The following is a 20,788-nucleotide window of genomic DNA, read 5'->3' as shown; positions in this document are numbered from 1 at the left end:
TTTAAAGAATGTGTTTGAATACTGAAGTGCATACTTTCAGTATGAGTAATTGCATGTTAACGGGTTTGTTCATCAGTATGTTTGTTTTTCTCTGTAAGACATTGACCAAAAAAGTACCAAACGATCCACTGTCAATTGCAATAGAAGTCTTTTTGTTTATTTTGTGGCTGTCTTTCTCTCACAGCTGTCTTACCATCAGCACTCCTCCTCTAGCAGGAAATGGGGGCAAATCCACCAATGGATGGTATGAGAAAGATTAGGCCAGTTTGGACATGCATGTACTTTCGCCTTTAACTAATAAAGAGCTTTCAGATGGGAGTGTGCTAGCTGTATCGTCATACATTCAGTTGTTTGTATGTGGCTTTCAAGCATGTTTTTAATAATACTTGTGCTCTTTTGGGTTATAAAAGAACCCTTGTGGTCCTGCTGTTGTCTTTAAAAATAGCATTCCGTTAGGATAGCTTTGAATTCTCTTTTTCGGGAGAGATTTTTGCACATGATCTGTTTGCTATAGTGTTTGTGTGTTTATATATTACAGTGGAAAACCCATAAAATAGATCTCAGGCTTTTAATTTTATCAGTCTAAAAATGAGTGTTGCTACGTGGCGTTTTCTTTATGGGCTGGGTGATATGTTTCTAATGTCTTTGTGATGATTCTGCTGGCAATACTAAGTTATGTTGTGATTTTAATGCATTTTTTTTTAATTCTTTAGAGATGTTTTATAGCAGCTATGATTTTTAAAGCCCTGCACTACATATTTAATGTATTTAAGTGTTTATTGTATTTTACATTATTTTGTAGTGTATCTTTTCTATTGTTGCATATACATGAAAATAGTACATTTAATAAATAATCAATACATTTTATAACTTTGTGCAAAATATTCATTGCATCTACTTGCATCAGAAAAAGCAAACATGTAAATATGAAGATGCATTTTGAATTTAGTCAAAACGGTAAAAAATGGAGGGTTTGTTTTTTTAACTGTATTGCCTGGCCCCTATTATCATGTTGCTGCTAGTGAGATTGTATGCTTGCTCTGAAATTTGAACAGGTTTTATCCTTGCAGAATATCAGCAAGTTAAGTGTGTTTAGAGTTTGTTTAGGACTGCTGGTGAAGACTAACACTAACACAGCTGAAAACAGCTTCTTTTGTTTAAATCTTTAAATCTTCATTCTCTTCATCTCAGGCTGATACAGAAAAGGCCCGTCATGGTCATCATTCCAGTAGCCACAGTCGACGGGTCTGTATCTCCTGAAGTTGCTGTCTGTCTCCTGTTCTTTCTCCTCTTTGTGTTTTTTTTCTTCTGCCTTATTCCTTTTTTCTCGTAATTTTTCATCTACAGGGACTAAATGATGACACGGCATCAGTCCGGAGTGTCGGAAGTTACAGGGTGTGTCATACTGGACTTTATAAAACAATTTGTCATCAACATATATAGCTTATTTTAGACCTGTTTAGAGTAAAACTTCCCCACAAGCTGATGTAAAATAGGTCTTATTAGTGACCCTGGACCACAAAACCAGTCATAAGGGTAATTTTTTTTAAATTGCTATTTATACAACATCTGAAATAATTTCAGAATAAATAAGCTTTCCTTTGTATGGTTTGTTAGGACAGGACAATATTTGGCCAAGATACAACTATTTGAAAATCTAGAATCTAAGGGTGCAAAAAAATACCTTTGGCCTTTAAAGTTGTCCAAATGAAGTTCCTAGCAAAGCATATTACTAATCAGAAATTAGGTTTTGATATATTTAAGGTAGGAAATTTACAAAATATCTTAATGTAACATGACCTTTACATAATATCCTAATGATTTTTGGCATAAAAGAAAAATCGACAAGTTGGACCCATACAATGTATTTTTGGCTATAGCTGCAAATATACCCATGCTACTTAAGGCTGGTTTCGTGGTCCAGGGTCACATCTGAGACATTTGAACATTAATTATAACAAAATGTTTAATTTGAAATATACCAATTTGAAATGGTCCAGTAATCACAAACTGGAAAGTTTTAAAAGCTTGTTTAGAAAGGTAGATCATTTTGCATTTTACATGCTATTGGAATTTGAAAAATAAATTTCTAATTTTAAAGTCAAGTTCGTCGTCTTTACGAGACTTGAGCAGTTCTCATCGCTCCAGTCGGGTTAGTTCTTCCAGGAGAAGAGACTTGGTGGTACGTCACTGTGTGTGTGTTTTATCTGACATTGCAGTGTGTGTATTTTGGCAACATTATTTTCTCTTGTGTGACTGTCATGACTCTCTAAATTAGACTGCTGTGTTATACTAACATTGTTTGCTAAGTTTGATTGTCTAGAAAGTAGGGATGCACGATATTATCGGACTGATATCGGAATCGGCCGATAATGACTTCAAATGTAAATATCGGCATCGGCCCGATATGAAAGATTATGCCGATATGTTTTGCCGATAAGATGAATATGTTAACTCACATGTGCTAAGGGTGTGCTAGGGATTAGATCATGTCAGCAGTGTGGCTCATTCTTGAAGCAAAGTTTTGACTGAATGAGGAGTAGATTCACTGTTTTGGATCGATGCATTTAAACTGAGAATACACATACAGAATGATGCATAGCAATAGCACGTGCAGTGGCAGCAGAGGCTATAGGAGAAAACGCGCCGTTGTTCCATTTGGGATAATTTACTGTTGCCTGTTTCATATCCAGTCACTAGATCGCTAAATGCACATTTTAAATGGTTTTATGGTGCTCTTTGTTGTATTTTGAAACCCAATGGCTGTGTTTGCACATGACATGATCTGCATTTAAAATAAAAAGTAAAATTCTCTTTCTTCGGCGGCGCAACGGCAAAACACACTGTTGCTCATATGAAACATTTTTCGTGAATATGACACAAGTGAGGTATAAAGCATTCTTTATAAGTTAAATAATTGGTTAGCAGGCAAATGTTAGTAGCGACCATACTTTTGGATTCATGCCGTTCGAGCCAATACATTTAAAGCCATAAGCGGCTGTGTGTCCTGTTTTCCCGGTTGGTCACGAATTGCCACAAACTTAATAATATTTATAGTTTCTTTTCACAAATCATCACCGTCTCACCCTTTAATTTCGCAGGTTTGTTTTCTTGTCATTTACTTTTAATCCATGTTGTCGTATCATTTATGCGGGTAAACTGCGTGTGGGAAATAAAAGATTTCGTGGCAATAAATTAAGAATTCGTTAATAAGACTTTTTAATTCGTTCCCTTATTTTACAAATTAATAAATTAATAAAACGTAGGAACGAATTAACAAGTTGTAGGAAATAATTATGTTCGTGTCCCGCAGCCCTGTCAGAGCACAGTGCACCATATAAAATAATTAGAAATTATAATTAAACATGACTTAGTGACTACATTTCTATTACTTTCTTTCCATGTTGAATGCCTTTGTATTGCAGGGCTCTAGACTGATCAAAACTGTCACATGTTTTTGTTTTTTTTTTAAATGTGCAAGTTAAAATTTGACGTGGTCGCACTGCTCCATACAGCGCGGGTTACAGAGTTACAAAGCCGTGGCATATTCAGGATTTCACTGATCACGCGAAGAGTAGTTTTCGTTGTGAGCGCTTTGGGTGTAGAGCCTGGTTTGTATTTGTAGTGTCAGCACGAGCCAGGCGGTGATGGCAAAAAGAACGCGACTATTCTGGAAACGATGGCGGACGGAGGATTTGGTTTTCGAGTAGGGTAAAAGACCGCTTGTTAAACCAGAGAAGGTAAACATGTTGGTTTTCTTGTGCAAAAAAAAGTGTACTGTTTTGCCAGTTGGTCACGAATTGCGACATAACTTAATATTTTTATTTTCCCAAATCCTCACCGTCTCACCCTTTAATTTCTTAGGTTTATTTTCTTGTCATTCACTTTTAATCCATGTTTTCGTATCTCTTACTGTGATAAATTGCGGGTGGGAAATAAAATATTTCGTGGAAATAAATTAACAATTCGTTAATACTACATATTAATTCGTTCCCTCATTTTACAAATTAATAAATTAATAAATCATAGGAACAAATTAAGAAATTGTAGCAATGAATTATGTCCTGTTCATGTCCCGCAAAGCACCCTCACAGTCACCCAGTTTAGTTCTACTTTTCTGTTTTCGTTTTGAAATGTCATATTCAGATTGCGAATTCGAAAGTGAAAGCATCCGAAGTTCGGCTTATAACATAGCAAAAGTGAACTTAATTTACAAAATTCAGATCATAAATAATGCTAGTCTACTGATGAAAAAGAAGGGATTGAATGTAAACCGTTCATTACTATTTATTTAATCCTAACGAATAAGTTATTGTTAAAAACTAACTTTAATAAAATGATATATATCGGTATCGGTATCGGTATCGGCCAAAATGAGATGAAAAAATATCGGCATATCGGATATCGGCAAAAATCCAATATCGTGCATCTCTACTAGAAAGTTCTAGAAAGCTAGAAAGCGTTCTGAGAGCTGCAGGTTATTTCAAGGTTGATGTGCATGAACATTACAGACAGACTTGTGCTATTGATGACTAGCATAATCGAGTGGTTTTCTGTAAATGAAGCATACTGACTCAGTGACTGAGGGCACTAACACAAAAAGGTCTTTGGTGTGATCTGACGTAACACTCCCTTATTAGCACACATGGCATGTGCATGGCATGGATTACTTCATGTTGTATATCCAGCATAGATTGTGATGGTTGTGCTGTTTTCTCTGCAGTCTGGCATCTCCAGTAGTTCCTCTTTGAAGAGCTCCCACTCCACTGTATGTATCTGTGACAATTTACGTTTATTCTCATTTGAGTGTCAGTAGTTCTGCATTTAGGTATTTTATATTGTTCTAGTTTGACGTTTTATAAGGGTAGACAGCCAGATCTGGGATCTTTGTTCTTTCGAGCTATGTATTATGAAAGCATAGCTTTATATATCTGTGACTAGATTCTTTGGCTACATGATTAGACAAAATAAAACTGAACTTGTGATGTGGCTTAGTGCAATAACCAGATCACAATTGCTTGTATGAGCTGCGTGTTTCTAAGCGAAGCACTGCACTGTGTTCCTTTACACATGGGCAGCTCATGATCCAGTGTTTTTAGTGTTTCAGGGCAACTCTGTTCTCAATAAATGCAGCTCTGCTCGAACTACTGGAATGTTCTAAGTATGGGTCACTTATAACGTGCATTTGGGAACGAAAAAATGTGCAGACAACTTCCCAAACTTGTAATGAGAAGCACCTGTAAATAAAAGAGAAGCTGTAGGGATTAGTTTATAGCCATGCTGGCCACATTAAACAACCCTACAAATAATCACTTTTAAATCATAATCACAGTTTTTGGAAAATTGCAATTAGATTTTCCCCTTACATCATGCAGCCGTACTGGTTACGAAATTAAGTTATTAACTTTAGTAAGTGGAAGCTTTACACATCTGTGCTTTTCTATTCCAGAGCTCTGTATATAATGATCTTCATAAAAAACCTGTTGGCAGTAGCTCCAAAAAGGACCTTCTGGTCAGTACTGATCAAGATCCTGAACTGCTTCAAACGTTTGCTGCATTATCTTGAACTGGTTTAGAGCATGATATTTCAGATCTATGACTATGATTCATATATACATATCGGATATGTGTTCATTTCCCATTGCATTACATCATTTCCTTAGACTGGATTATATCATGACCAAAGAAACTACACCAGCTTAAAGAACTCCAAACCTCCTCCCTCTACTGTCTCTACCTATACACCACGGGTTTGTCTCCTTTCTTTCTGCATATTTAATACTCTCACACTTCAAACTTTTGAAAAAACTTCTTTAAGTCCTCCTGGAAAGTTACTGCTCGCTAATTCTCTTGTCTTTTCAAGGTTTTTATTTCCGTATTGGTTGTTTTTTCACTTTTACAAGAGGGTTTGTCATCATCTGATTGACTTGTTTTAGTCAGTGGTTTAGTCAGGATATCTGACATCTGTTGCTTGTTGTTTGACCTTTACAGGCTACGACCACCAGCAGTTCTACAGGTCTGACGCGCAGCTACAGTGCGGTCAGTCTAATTTACAGCACGTCTGATTGGATGTGATTAATCCCCACTCTGTTTTATAAGCCTCTTTGTCATCTGTTCATTTAAAAAATTGTGTTCTCAGGCCTCCATATGTGATGACGGTCTGTATGGTTCATATAGTTCCCGAGCTGTAAGTGATGCCATAGCATACGTACTAAAATAATCTTATCATATCCTTGGAGCTGTGTTAGCTCAGTGGTCAGTGTTATTCCTCCCACAGCCCTCTGAATGCAGCTGGTATTCTTCGGGTGCCAGTTCCACCCGCAGCAGTCCTGTGGTGAGCGTCGCATGTGTCCAGAGCAGTATCAGCTGCTCCTGCATGTGTTCATTCTGAAACACCAGTGTGTGCTTATCTTTATTATACACTCGACCAGATAATTCACCTTTTGAAAGTAGATGTTTGCACTAGTCTAACTCTAGATATTGAACTTTAGTGAGTAATTCATCATGCATTGTTTGTGTTACGAACACGAATGATTCCCTTAAATTGTGTGGCATGTTAAGTAGACGTGTGTTTTTAAGTGATTGAACTTACTGTTTATGATAACAACAACATAAAAATCCTTCATAGACCTACAGTGAAGAAAGGACTAAGCTACACACTACTGTTAAAATGTTTGTGGTTGGTAAGATGTATGTTCTGAGTTTGTCAAGCCAGGTTTAAATGATAAAAAACCCTGGCAAGTTAATAAAATTAGGGATCAAAATCTTGAGAAAAAAAAGCAATATTCGCTGCTCTCAAACGCTCTCAAACCACGCCTGCTCGCAGAAGGCTGTTGCCTCTCTCAACTGCCAAATACAGCTAAAACTGAATAAATGCTCCTGTTAGCAGCTTAATTTAAATAAGGAGACCAAACTGTTTTGCAAATCAACGCAACCAGGTACTATGCATTGACGTGACGAAGGCATAGCTAGCAAGCAAACTGTAGACTGTAGTAACTAAGGTTAATGACAGTAACTCTCGATTGAGCAGCGAACAGCAGGTGTATGATGACAAAGTACCGCAAGTTATATAGTGTTAGGAGGGGCCATGCTCAGTGACTGCGTTTCGTCATCGAATCATGATTTTAACCCCGCCCAGAAAAGAAAGAAGTGGGTATAAGGGTTTTTTGTGCATTTTTGCAAATCGCCTTAGTAATGTGCTATTTAGCAAGTTTCACGGCTAAATGCAGCTAAAGTAAACAGTACTGCTTGTCACCACACAGAAAAGAGGGGCGGGCGAGCAGAGCCAAGGCTCGAAATGAACTCTTTTACTTGGTAGCACTGATGCTACCAAATTCAAAAAGTTAGGAGCACCAAATAAAATTTAGGAGCACCCAATGAATATTAAGGAGCACCACAACTGCCAATTGAGAGGAATGGCCAGCAACATCCTGATGATTAATATAGCTTCACCAGTCGAACCCGATCTTGAATGCTTTACCACACACTTCTTTTTAGTAATGCACTGATCTTAATTCTTCATGGCCAATTCTCATTGCCAATGCTTTACAAGCAAATGGTCTGATTTTGAAAGCATTTTTTAAAAATAATTATTTATTGCCTTAAGAACAAGATGTTTATTTTCTGTATTACGGGTCAAACTCTCTGTAGCCATTTAAATTAGAAGCTGCTGCATGCATGAGCTGTTTCTGATTTAAATTAGATTATAATTTCAATATCTAAAGCAAAAACACAATGATCTGACAAACTTTAACTTTAGCCACACATGAAAGATAACTTACTCCAGTAATCAGGGGCTGGTTGACGGGCTTTTTATTTATTTATTTTTATTTTAACTTTTTTAAGTGCGCACGCCTTAAATGTAAGCGCATGTCAGAACAGCACATGAATAAAATGTTTAAGCGGCAAGGTTTAAAGCACATACAAATAATGTACTTGGATGATTGCAAATAAGTGCAGTGTTTAGTGAGTGAAATTCTGCTGCTGAGTAAACATTTGGTGTGAATGTATGTCGCGTGAGACAGAAGCGACAGAACTGCAACTGATAGAATGTGCGCTGTAGCATGATAGATTATTTCTTCAATAAAAGCAGATTGTAGGGATATTTTAATCGTCAACAATCAAAAATGTTCATATCGCACACCCGTAATTGCAGTGCAGTTCAAAACCGGAACAGAGATTGGTTGAAAGAAAACGTTTGGAGCAAAAACCAGCTGGTTCCGAGTTCAACGGAGCACAATGTGAGTGATAGATGGCTAATATCTAAAATCTGCATGAAAGCTAAGAATGTAAAGATGAAGTTTAACTGGTTATGTAAGCTAATGTTGGATAAAATGGCTCACTGTATCAGCTCACAGCAGTCATATACTGTGCAGTACTTGAACGAAAGTTTTGTAAAGAAATGAAAACAAGTCGCACCACAACAATTACTCGCACTCACACAAATGCTCCCAAATATATTTTGAGGTCACGCAGATTAAATTCCGGGAGCATATGTGACCAAAACAGTCGCAATTTCGAGCCCTAAGAGCTCATTAGCATTTAAAGGCAAATGCAACAAAACGGTCTGAAAAGGACTGATTTTGACATGGTAAAAATTGTGTTTTTTACACTATACTGAGAAATTTTAATGGAAGTAAGTTATAGACTTCTATTAAGACCTTAACGAATCATATCAACTTCCGATGATCCCTTTAATAGAAAGTTTGAACAACATTTTTGAAATAGAAATATTTTATACCTTTATAAATTTCTGTACCGTTACTTTTTTACTAAATAAAAGTATTCATAAAAAAAAGCTTACAGACCCCAAACCTTGGAATGATAGTCTGTATATAGAGTACAAGGATCAGTCTATGGAGATGAGGTATACTTTTTCTTTCTTTTTCTTTTTTTGTACTTACGCCAATAAAAGGGAACTATTATGCAAAATTCACATTTATTAAGCGTTTGAACACAGAGTGTGTGCAAACAACCAGCCTGTAATGGTAAAAATCCACCCTCTCATTTTGTTTATAATCCCCATAAATCATAAACAGTCTCTCCAAATGCGTGTTTCCAGATTTCCCCCTACTCTCACGTAAGATGACAGATGACTTGTGACGATCTGCCCTATTAGAGCGGATTCTTCCCTGAGTGGGCTGCAGTTGTCTGCCATTTCTGTTTACTTGCTGTAGCAGCCAAAAAAAACATTACAAATATTCTGTTGTTGGATGTACCAACGAACATAAGAGTCTTCATAGACTCCTGACATCTGGGCCACTAAGAACATCGTAGTTGAATGTCAATGCAAATGCCATAGCATATCATAAAAGACAGATGATGATGTAAATTCTAACTGTAATTAAGCAAATCGATACCTGCTCTATCTCCATGCAGCATATATCCTCTGGCTCTGTAGGCAACCTACTACAGTTTCCAAACAAAGCACCTGTATAGCAGTTTTTAGATTAACATTTAACATGATGATACATGTTATTCGATGAGTTGAATCAACTCCACAACAACTACATAAATTTATCCACTAACTATTCAGAAATGTCAGAGTGCAGTCTGAAAGTTGTAACCTCTTTTTGAGTCTCTCCATCTCTGTCCGACTGGTTCAAACATGTAAGACTGCACTCCACTACTGGTAATTTATGAAATTTTGACTGTGTTAAATTTGCCTGTTTTGCTATTGCTGGAGTATCTGAAGAATGTGTAAAGGCTCCGCCCTCTCCTGTAGAAGGGGGTGGGGAGCAGCAGCTCACTTACATTTAAAGGGACACGCACAAAAACGGCCTTGTGAAAAGGTGTAAATATGTTCCCTTTAAGCAACTTGGCTTGTCGAAGGTCATCAGCGTCTGGGTCAAAGAATAAAGCCAACAGTCGGTGTAGTATGTCCAGAAATGTGTTAAAACGTATAAGTTACTCATTAAATTCAGTGCATATTCTAAAAGTATAACAGATTGGATGCATTGGTGGTGTTTTGATGGTTTGTTCTCTGAAGGTGGGGCAGGAATGCAGCCAGTATCTTTATTTCTTATGTGGTGCATGCATTTGTCTAAACAACTTAAGTAGCATTGATGTTGTTCAATGACTTGTTACTAATCCAAATGGAGTGCTATTAAAAGAGTGACTCATTCACTGAAATGGTTGCATGTTCTGCTTAACAGTTATGACAGATGGTTTTTGGTTTTCTTTCTTGTGCAATGTGCATTTCTTCTTTTGAATCATCCTCTTTTAAACCTTTCAGTCATCCTCTGATGACGATTCTGGCAGCACTGTATCCCGGAGTCGACGTGGGAGAAGGGATAGTGTGGTGAGCCAGAATAGAAACTATGACCGCATATCTACGCAACCACATATTCTGTTGTGATTAAAACAATAATATATCAGAAAAACTTTTCCACTTCAACTCTTCCTTTGCTTTCTCATGTTCTCGTCTGTGTGTGTGTAGTGTTCTGATTTCTCTGATATCTCTGAGACGGCTGCTGATTATTTCAGTCGCTCTAATCGCAGAGGCAGCATTGTCTCTGATCTTGATGATCTGAGCATCCCAGACCTGGACAGTGTAAGTCAAGATGTGCATGAAGTGTTAACCGATGTGACACGTTCACTAAAGAGCACTGGATGGTTACTTAAAAGAATAGTTCAGTTATTAAAGTTGGTTTACTTTGCATGGCTTGATAGTGTGTATAAAAGGAAGGTATACATATATTATTCCTGTAGAAATGCATCTAACTGTTGCGTGTGTGTCTTTTTTGGTTGGTCAGCGTTTGGTTTTAAAACAGACAGTTTTGGTGAAGTCTGGCTGGAGCAGTGACTCTGATGGTTTCTGGTTAAATCGTAAGAGTTACGTGGCATGATGTGTGCCTAAAGCTACCGCAAGTAGCGTCCCACTAACTTTTTTCTTTCTGTCTTACTTCAGGATGAAGGCAAAACCCATTAATGGCCATTCAGATTGCAACAAGTGTGTATTTCTAAAAGTAACTAATGAGACTAATTCTTCTTTTTCAGCTTGATGAGAAATGTGACAAGCAGTATACAGACACCTACAGCCGGGTAAGAGGAATAGAGATTGTTTTCCACTTCCCTGTGTTGTGATATTTGACATATAATTAAGACCCAAGTTAATGTTTCTCTTCTCATTAGGGGAAAGTTGGTCTGTATTTGTTCAGTTTTTTTCAGTCAGTGTTTACAGGAATAGTTCACTTCCAGAATAAACATTACCTGATAATTGACTCATCCCTACGTCATCCAAGATGCTTATGTCTTTCTTTCTTCAGTCGAAAAGAAATTAAGGTTTTTGAGGAGAACATTCCAGGATTTTTCTCCATATAGTGGATTTCAGTGGTGCCCAACAGGTTGAAGGTCCAAATTGCAGTTTCAATGCGGTTTCAAAGGGCTCTGCACGATCCCAGCCGAGGAATAGGAAATACACAGACAAATAATTAACAGTGTGACTTTTCCAGTGTGATTACGTAATGTATGAAGACACATTTGTGGTTAAAGAATATAAATTTTATTTTATTTTATTATTATTATTTTTTTTATGACTGATCATTTCAAAAGACAACATCCTTATTCCTCAGCTGGGATCGTGTAGAGCCCTTTGAAGCTGCATTGAAACTGCAATTTGGGCCTGCAACTCGTTGGTCCCCATTGAAGTCCACTATATGCAGAAAAAAAGTTTTTTCTCAAAAACCTTAATTTCTTTTCGACTGAAGAAAGAAAGACATGAACATTTTGGATGAAATATGGGTGAGTTAATTATCAGGAAATTCAAGTAAAATTTCCAGATATCAGGTTTAAGTGATACAGTTATAATTATTAAATACACTACTGTTTAAAAGTTTGGGGACAGTAAGATTTTTTTTTAAATAAATTAATTCTTTAATAAAGGTTACAAAATATTTTTCCACAAAAAATGTTAAAAGTTTCCCCAAAAATATTAAACAGCACAACTGTTTTCAACATATTAATAATAATTAGAAATTATTCTAGATTTTCAAAATGATTAAAAAAATGTTTCACTATAGTTTTGATCAGATAAATGCAGCACTGGTTATCATAAGAGACTAAGAAACTCAAGTATCAGTCATTAAAACTCTTAGTGATGTACAATGGTATTCGGAAACTTGAGTCACATTTAGTAAATATAAAATATCTAAGTTGCATCTGCAAATACATTTTCTCAGAACTTAATTTTTGCAAATAAATTTAACCAACAGGTGGTTAAGGTAAATAATTTTTTGATGGATTATTGATGGATATTTTGTGCTCATTTCCTCCAGCCATCCTCTCGATGTGCCACCCCAGCGCTCTCGGCAGCTGCCCTGGCCACTTTGGGAGGCACCAGCTCTAGAAGAGGCAGTGGAGATGCTGGAAGCATGATTATGGATGCAGAGGCTTCTATCAGCGAGTTAAGGGTAATTATGTTGTTAATTTCCATTGCACAAACTGTAATCCAGATTGCACAGGTATTTCTTGAACCAAGATGAATCTACCTGCTTTTGAACATAAAGCATCAAACTTTCCTATTGAATGCATCTGATCTCAGAGAATCCACTTGTGTTCATTTCACAGTTTTATTTGTGTCTGTTAATGCATTCGTTTCTTTCCTCTTTGTGTTTGAATGCCTTTCGGGAAGCGCTTTCTCCCTTTATGTGTTTGTGTGAATGTACAATCAAAGGTCACCGCTCTGACCTTCAGTGAATGCCATACCTTTCCCATGATTCATTCCTCCATCTCAACAGGACATCTATGATCTAAAGGACCAGATTCAGGATGTAGAGGGCCGATACATGCAGGGTCTTAAAGAGTTGAAGGTAGAGGGTCCTGAGCTCAATGCATGCCTTTCCACATTCTCCACTAACACACCAGGCTCTTAGCACTCCTTAGTCTGAAAGCATGAGCCTTGCATGAATCTGTCACATACTACATTAGCTCTTTACAGTCACGTTCACCCCACAGTCATGTTACCTTAACAAGTAATTGCTCCAAAGACCTAAAGTCACATGGAAGTCTTCTGCCTCACTCCCAGCTGCTGATAAAGAAGATGGACGAGGATTGCAGACACACGCATTTAATCAGCTGTAGCTGTGTGAAGATTTGTGTTTGTTCAGTTCACATTTGGATGTTGGAGAACTTCCTTTGAATATCCTGATATCAGTTTGACTCTGTGGAGGAACTGCACATGAACAGACAAGAGTTAAAGGAGAAGTTCACTTCCAGAATGAAAATTTCATGATAATTTATTCAGCCAAGATGTTCATGTCTTTCTTCAGTCGCAAAGAAAATAAGCTTCTTGAGGAAAACATTCCAGGATTTTTCTCCATATAATGGACTTCAGTGGTGGTCAACGGGTTGAAGGTCCAAATTGAAGTTTCAGTGCAGTTTCTGCACAAGACTCTACACAATCCAAAGTGAGGAACAAGGGTCTTATCTAGCGAAACAATAGTTTGTTTGTTTGTTTGTTTGTTTTTAAATAAAAATTTACATACTTTCTAACCACAAATGCTCGTCTTGCTCTAGCGGGTCAATACTTTCGCCTACATCATGTGTGCATGATTATGTAACGTGTGAGGCCAAGCCAGTGCAAGACAAGCATTTGTTGTTAAAAAGTATATAAATTTTTATATTTTTTTTAGAAAATGACTGATTGTTTTGCTGGACAAGACACTTATTCCTCAGCTGGGATTGTGTAGAGCCCTTTGAAGCTGCATTGAAACTGCAATTTGGACCTTCAACCTGTTGAGCACCATTGAAGTCCACTATATGGAGAAAAATCCTGGAATGTTTTCCTCAGAAAACGTAATTTCTTTTCAGCTGAAGAAAGAAAGATTTGAATATCTTGGATGACATAGGGGTGAGTAAATTATCAGGAAATTGTAAAGGAGAAGTCCACTTACAGAACAAAAATTGCCATATAATGTACTCACCCCTTGACATCCAAGATGTTCATGTCTTTCTTTCTTCAGCCGTAAAGAAAGAAAGACATGAACATTTTTGAGTTTTTTGAGGGAAACATTTCAGGATTTTTCTCCATATAATGGACTGATATGGTGCCCCGATTTTGAAGTTTAAATGCGGCTTCAAACAATCACAAATGCGGTTGTAAATGATCCCAGCCGAGGAAGAAGGGTCTTATCAAGTGTAACGATCGGTTATTTTCATAAAAATAATATAATTTCTATACTTTTTAATGTCAAACGCTCGTCTTGTCTTGTTCTGCCCGAACTGTTTTTGTATGTTGAAAAGTTCCCATCTCATGTTCTCCCTAAACATCGAAATCGTCCTATATTGCTGTTTTACCTTTTTTGTTAAGGGTGTTTGATCTTCTTTGCATGTTCACTTTGCAAAGACTGGCTCGGTACTTCTGCAGTGATGTAGGATGATTTTGAAATGATTTTTGTAGTTGAGGGAGAAAATACGATTGGAGTTTTTTGACATACCCTAACTGTCTTGAGGCAGAATACACAGAGTTCAGGGAGAGCAAGACAAGACGAGCGTTTGAGATTAAAAAATATTTAAATTGTATTTTTTAATGAAAATAACCAATCGTTTCGCTAGATAAAACCCTTCTTTCTCGGCTGGGATCGTTTACAACCGCATTAGGGATCGTTTAAAGCCGCATTTAAACTGCATTTTGGAAGTTCAAAATCAGAGCACCATACCAGTCCGTTATACGGCTGAAGAAAGAAAGACATGAACATCTTGGATGACAAGAGGGGAGTGCATTATCTGTCGATTTTTATTCTGGAAGTGGACTTCTCCTTTAACTCTGGAAGTGAACTACTCCTTCAGTGTGACATAGACATGGATGGTTCTTTTTTAATCTGATGATATATTTTTCAGTGTTAAAGTCAACATGAGATGCTGCAAACAACCTGTTTAAGGACTTGATTTAATCTAAGAATTTATTGGATTGTAAAATGTTGGTGTTAGATATACTATTGTTCAAAAGTTTGTGATCAGTAACATTTCTTAAGGATCATGTGACATTGAAGACTGGATTGATGGCTGCTGAAATTAGGAATAAATTACATTTTAAAGTATATTTAAATAGAAAACTGTTAAAATATAATAATATTTTACAATTTTACTGTTTTTACTGTACATTTTAAATAAATGCTGCCTTGGTGAGCATAATAACATAAACGATCATAAACCTTTGAACAGTAGTTTACCTGGATGGGAGCCGATAAGGGAAAGTAATGTCAGAGGCGGAGCAAACTATTATCTTTATGGATGCGTTACAAAGAAAAGTGGACAGTAAGACCAGGAAAACATGCATTTATAATAAGTAAATGGGACCATTTTCATTTCATGTTGACTTAAAAATTTCTATTCAGCTTTATATATAATATTTAGTTCAGTTTTTACCTGTACATCACATTTTTATCTAAACTTCAGTGCAGTGTTCAGTGTGTGCTTTGTTTATTTGCCTGTCACAAAGGTTTGTAGTGGTTTTGTAGCGTGTAAAACTATTCCAGTACATTTGTGTGAAGGATTTTTCCTTCCTTTGATCAGGATTCTCTGTCGGAAGTGGAGGAGAAGTACAAGAAAGCCATGGTGTCCAACGCCCAGCTGGACAACGAAAAGGCCAACCTCATCTACCAAGTGGACACACTCAAAGACGTCATCGAGGAGATGGAAGAGCAAATGTCAGAGCTGCGCAGAGAAACAGAAGACAGATCAAAGGTGCTTATAATAAGTAGTTTCTAGAAAATAAAACTGCTTTTTGATTGGATTAAAAAAAAAAGCATTGCCACAATGTACAGACCCAGGTTCATTTCTGATACGTTTATTTGATGTTGGAATATTATACAGATTATGATGTGAATGTGTTTTTTTTTTTGATTGACAGGAGTTAGAGCGGCAGAAGCACACATGTTCAGTCCTAAATCACAAACTAGAGGAGATGAAGGAGGGCATCCGTCAGCGAGATGAACTTATCGAGGTACAGCCCAGAACAGAAATGAGTTATCGACCACTTCATATGAAAACATTACAAACATTTGCATTAGACTTAATGTTTTGAAAGCTTTTGCAGAATAATCCAATTAAATCTGAGTGAAAGTGTGCTTTATGTTCTTCATGGATGAAATAGGAAGGTTCAGAGTCTTTATATCATTCACTCTCCTCCTGTTTTCTTCCTTCATGTGTTCTGTTTCATCGCTTCTTTGTTGTTGTCTCTACTTTTTCCTCTTCTTTTGCTTTATTAAACGCTTACGCAGGAGAACCAGAAAATTCAGCAAAAACTAGATAACCTCACAAGAGAGGTGTTTGACCTGCAGGAAACTGTAAACTGGAAGGACAAAAAGATTGCGGTAGGACGGTTTAGGAGATGCTGCTTGAAACGATTGGCAAAAATTAACTGTTTTTTCATCTCTTAGTCATCTATTAACTTTAGTTTTGCCAGGCAGCCTCATACATATAAACAAAATTATATGTATAGGATTGATTTATATAAAGGATTGATGTGTGGCTAATAAAATATGCATGTAAAAATTCAGACATTTGGAGCTTGTTCATAAAAAAAGGAAAATGTATTAGTGTAGATTGTGCATAAAAATATTCTTACTTATTCTTACATCATTTTTTGTTTGAATGGATTTATGCACAATATATGGAAAAAAAATTGTAAATGCACAGTGCTGCACTCTGCTGGTATCCCATTAGCCTCACCTGTGTACACCAGAAGTGCTGGGTACCACACAATAGAGTTGAAAACTGTTGAATCTACATACTAGTGCATGAAAATATATTACATCCAGAAGATTGATTAGTTTAACTTGTGATATACTCACTACTGCATGGAAATCAGTGAATTGCTCAAGATGATTGAAAGAAAAGTGCTACACAGACTAATAACATCACTCCTTCACTTCCTGCACTGTTCATCTGTCAGCATGGTCTATTTTCATCCTGCCATCTGTTATTAAAGCTAAGGCTGGGCAATATATGAAATATCTGTGATGGTTGAATAAATACACATGTACACATATTGCTGTTTGTTATGTACTGTCAATGTCAGTATCATTATTATTGAAAGCTGTAGGAAACGTCTTGAAATTACTTCAAAAAGTTAAATTCACTGCAAATACACAGATATGAGGGGTGTGAATCGGCACTGGTTTCACGATTTGATTCATTACAATTATCATGTCAGCGATTTGATTCGCTATCACAATGCATCATGCTTATATCAACTTTATTTTGTGCATTTTTATTAAATTATACAAGTATTTATTAAATTATATAAGCAGGCTACTTTATAAAATAATTACAAATTAATAAACTAAAACAATTGTTAAAAATTTAACCAAGTAAATATAGTTTAAAACATACAAGCAAATATAAAGTAATAAAGGGGGGAAAAGACAATTACAAGTGATAAGCAAAAAGTACTTTCAGTATCTGAGAGTGCTTCAAGTATCCGAACATTTACAGACAATCATAATTATGGGTTTTTCTCTTTTCCTCAGCATTATTGCCGTTTGATTATTACCGATGAGATCATAGACAGTGGCAGCTTTAATAGACTGCGTTCACAGTAATGCACAGATCTGTTTCGACATATCAGATGTTTTGTCCTGTTCTGAAGACATAAGTGACTGTTTACACAATTTTGTATCAGAAAAGTATTGAGAGATGCAAGTGCATTTAACTGCGACCGCGAGCTTCAAGAAAAAGAAACACAATGTGAACATGAAAGCCTGTCAGTACGTGAGTTTTGTGCATCTAATACGTACTTGTATTCCAAATTGCATAACAGTGCATATCCTGTGCAATGAGGTTGCAAAAATGCCATAATCATGTTTTTTTCTCGCACTAAGCTTGGTTTTCCCAAAATGTGCCCAGATCTCAGAGCGCGTTTGCGAATGACATCAGTAGGCTATAAACGATTATGGTCTATTACTGCATTGACGCAGAATCGTCCACATCCGCATCATGAAGCATCTACGCAACAATTAATTTCAACACCCCTAATGTATATCAAAGGTCAAAAGCTAAAAAAAGGTTATATACAAGATTTGGGATCAGTAAGATTTGTTATGTTTTTTAAAGAAGACTTTTCTATTCATCAGAGTTCCATTTATGAAATATTGCAATTTAAAATTACAGTTTTTAATTTTAATATACTTTAAATATAGTTTATTTCTGTAATCCTATTATTCTAATATGCTGGTTTATTATCAATATTGGAAACGGTTGTGCTGCTTAATATTTTTTTGGAACCTGAAATACTTTTTTCAGGATTCTTTAATGAATAAAAAGTTAAAAAGAACATTATTTTTCTAATAATATACATCTTAATCACTTTTTTATCAATTTAACACATCCTTGCTGAATAAAAGTATTAATTTCTTTTAAAGAAAGAAAGAAGGAAAGAATGAATAATCCCCAACTTTGAATGATAGTGTATATTGTTGCAAAAATGTATATTTTAAATAAATGCTGTTATTTTAAATGTTTTATTCAACAAAGAATCCTGAAAAAAGTATCACAGTTTCCAAAAAAAATATGAGGCCACACAACTGTTTCCAACATTGGTAATAAATCAGCATATTAGAATGATTTGAACTGAAGACTGGAGTAATGATGCTGAAAATTCAGCTTTGCGTCACAGGAATAAATTCTGTTTTGAAGTATATTAAAATAAAAAAACGCTTTTTAAAATTGCAATAATATTTCACAGTATTACTGTTTTTTCTGTATTTTTAATCAAATAAACGCGGAGCAGAAAAGACTTTAAAAACATTAAAAGTCTTACTGACCCCAAATGTTCAAAAACACACACACACACAGGAGATATTGCCCAGCCTTAACTGAAGACTGTTCATTGTGTGTTTTCTGCTGTGTCTTTGTCTACTTTCTCTTCACTCCTCTCTCTTTTCCTGCCCTTCGTGTGGCCAGGCGTTAGAGAGACAGAAAGAATACTTTGATTGCATTAGGAGTGAGAGAGATGAGCTCAGGGATGAGCTGGCTGACCTCAAGGGGAAAAGCCGAATGGGAGAGGTACGTCCTTTAAGTGCTCCTGCACAGGATGAAAGCTTGTATCAACAATAAACAGATCGTTGAATGGAAAGTTCTGGTTTGCTGCTTATGTTAGTTTTCTCTGCATATCACTGGCCATGTAAACACTGCAAACTTTGAGCATGACATAACAGTACTTTACTTTTAATTTGAGCTATTTTATCTGAGCTGATTTATTATTGACCATTTCCTTGCATCACAGTGCATTATGGGATGACCTTTTTTATAAAGACTTGCAGTTCTGTTTTAGAATCTGTCCTAGGCATCTTAGAAGGAAGTGCAACTATGCTGTTGTTAAGTTCAGTTATCACTTCGTGAAATTTTTATGAGTTGTTCGTGAGTTCATGACTCCCATAAATCCCAAGCTTTGGTGTGTCCAGAAGAGGAGTGACAACAGTACTGCAGTGTGTACATGGGTAGTGTCCATTATAAAAGACTTTAATTCACTGTGACTGTCCTGCTATGGCAGAAACACGGGCTGGTCATCATACCCGAGGATACGCCCAACGGCGACGTCAGCCACGAGTCCCCTACCTCAGGCATCACTGTGGTCACACAAGAGGCAGCGCAGGTGCTGGAGTCAGCGGGAGACGGACCTTTGGGTGAGTCTCTGCATGAACTGTCAAGCTTATATATATTAGTATGAAACAATGGAATAATGCTTGTTTTGGTATTCATAATCCAGATGTAAGACTACGAAAGCTTGCGGATGAAAAGGATGAACTTTTGTCCCAGGTATGAGTGTGTATGAAGTGATTAAAAATGGATTATTTGCATAGATGAGTTGTAGTGACACATCTGTGCTTTTGTAGATCAGAAAACTGAAGATGCAGCTGGAGGAAGAAAGACAAAAGCACTCAAAGATCGACAGTGTTTACACAGAAGGAGAGCGAATGGAGAACGGCACTGACCTGCATATTATCGAGATGCAGAGTGCGTATTGGGACGCATGCTATGCACACACTTAAGTCTGCATACATTTTCCCTTTACTTTAATACTGTTTGTTTCCTGTAGGGGACGCCAATAGACAGATAAGTGAATACAAATTCAAGCTCTCTAAGGCTGAACAGGAAATGGCAACGATGGAACAAAATGTGAGTTTGTAATTGGAACAAAATTAAGTTGTTACAAGAATTACCTATATAACAATAGTATATAACAGTACTATAAAATGCAACAGAAGTATTATTGCTGTAGATTTTGCACAGAAAATGAAGCCTACTTAGGACCAATAAGAAGTGATCTTTTTTTTTTTTCCATGTCCATGTTTTTCCACTTTTTTAGTTTATAAAGAAAGAATCTTTTGTTTTTTTGTTCTGTGTGAACAAAAAATAATCTTTTAATTTAAAGAAGTTTTTGAACAGAAGTTCAAATAAGTTTTTTCTTTTTTTTTTTTACTATTTAAAATAACTGTTTTGTATTTTAATATATTGTAAAAATGTACTTTATTCCTGTGATTTTAAAGCTGAAGTTTTTGCATCATTACTCCAGTCACATGATCCTTATATTATTCTAATATTCTGATTTGCTGCTCAAAAAAACATTTATTATTATTATTATTATTATTATTATTATTATTATTATTATTATTATTATTATGTTGAAAACAGCTGAGTAGAATTTTTTCAGGTTTCTCTGATGAATAGAAAGTTCAGAAGAACAGCATTTGTTTATAACATTATAAATGTCTTAATCATCACTTTTGATCAATTTAAAGCATCCTTGCTAAATAAAAGTATTCATTTCTATAATTTCTTTCCCTGG

At 36.1% G+C, this 20,788-nt stretch overlaps 1 protein-coding gene across 9 annotated transcripts in view; it reads left to right on the top strand.

The window, feature by feature from the left end:
* The window catches only part of lrrfip2 (leucine rich repeat (in FLII) interacting protein 2), a 34,038-nt gene that overhangs the window by 10,887 nt on the left and 2,363 nt on the right, over positions 1 to 20,788 (top strand). For 2 of the 9 annotated variants that reach the window (XM_051126321.1, XM_051126320.1), the window contains exons 4-26: positions 185 to 244; positions 1,192 to 1,245; positions 1,348 to 1,395; positions 2,102 to 2,182; positions 4,724 to 4,768; positions 5,450 to 5,512; positions 5,664 to 5,750; positions 5,992 to 6,039; positions 6,140 to 6,187; positions 6,278 to 6,334; positions 10,235 to 10,300; positions 10,439 to 10,552; positions 10,999 to 11,043; positions 12,276 to 12,410; positions 12,738 to 12,809; positions 15,514 to 15,684; positions 15,851 to 15,943; positions 16,221 to 16,313; positions 18,904 to 19,005; positions 19,493 to 19,625; positions 19,709 to 19,758; positions 19,836 to 19,956; positions 20,039 to 20,118. In XM_051126321.1, coding sequence (XP_050982278.1) covers positions 185 to 244; positions 1,192 to 1,245; positions 1,348 to 1,395; positions 2,102 to 2,182; positions 4,724 to 4,768; positions 5,450 to 5,512; positions 5,664 to 5,750; positions 5,992 to 6,039; positions 6,140 to 6,187; positions 6,278 to 6,334; positions 10,235 to 10,300; positions 10,439 to 10,552; positions 10,999 to 11,043; positions 12,276 to 12,410; positions 12,738 to 12,809; positions 15,514 to 15,684; positions 15,851 to 15,943; positions 16,221 to 16,313; positions 18,904 to 19,005; positions 19,493 to 19,625; positions 19,709 to 19,758; positions 19,836 to 19,956; positions 20,039 to 20,118 — 1,866 coding nt within the window. The remainder of the gene's footprint in view (positions 1 to 184; positions 245 to 1,191; positions 1,246 to 1,347; positions 1,396 to 2,101; positions 2,183 to 4,723; positions 4,769 to 5,449; positions 5,513 to 5,663; positions 5,751 to 5,991; positions 6,040 to 6,139; positions 6,188 to 6,277; positions 6,335 to 10,234; positions 10,301 to 10,438; positions 10,553 to 10,998; positions 11,044 to 12,275; positions 12,411 to 12,737; positions 12,810 to 15,513; positions 15,685 to 15,850; positions 15,944 to 16,220; positions 16,314 to 18,903; positions 19,006 to 19,492; positions 19,626 to 19,708; positions 19,759 to 19,835; positions 19,957 to 20,038; positions 20,119 to 20,788) is intronic. The other 7 variants (XM_051126322.1, XM_051126323.1, XM_051126325.1 and 4 more) reach the window with 7 other exon arrangements.

The sequence above is a fragment of the Labeo rohita genome, chromosome 13 (genome assembly GCF_022985175.1).
Source record: "Labeo rohita strain BAU-BD-2019 chromosome 13, IGBB_LRoh.1.0, whole genome shotgun sequence".
NCBI classification, from domain to species: domain Eukaryota; kingdom Metazoa; phylum Chordata; class Actinopteri; order Cypriniformes; family Cyprinidae; genus Labeo; species Labeo rohita.
The sequence above is the reverse complement of the archived record's forward strand: the minus strand, read 5'-3'. Positions and strand labels throughout refer to the sequence as shown.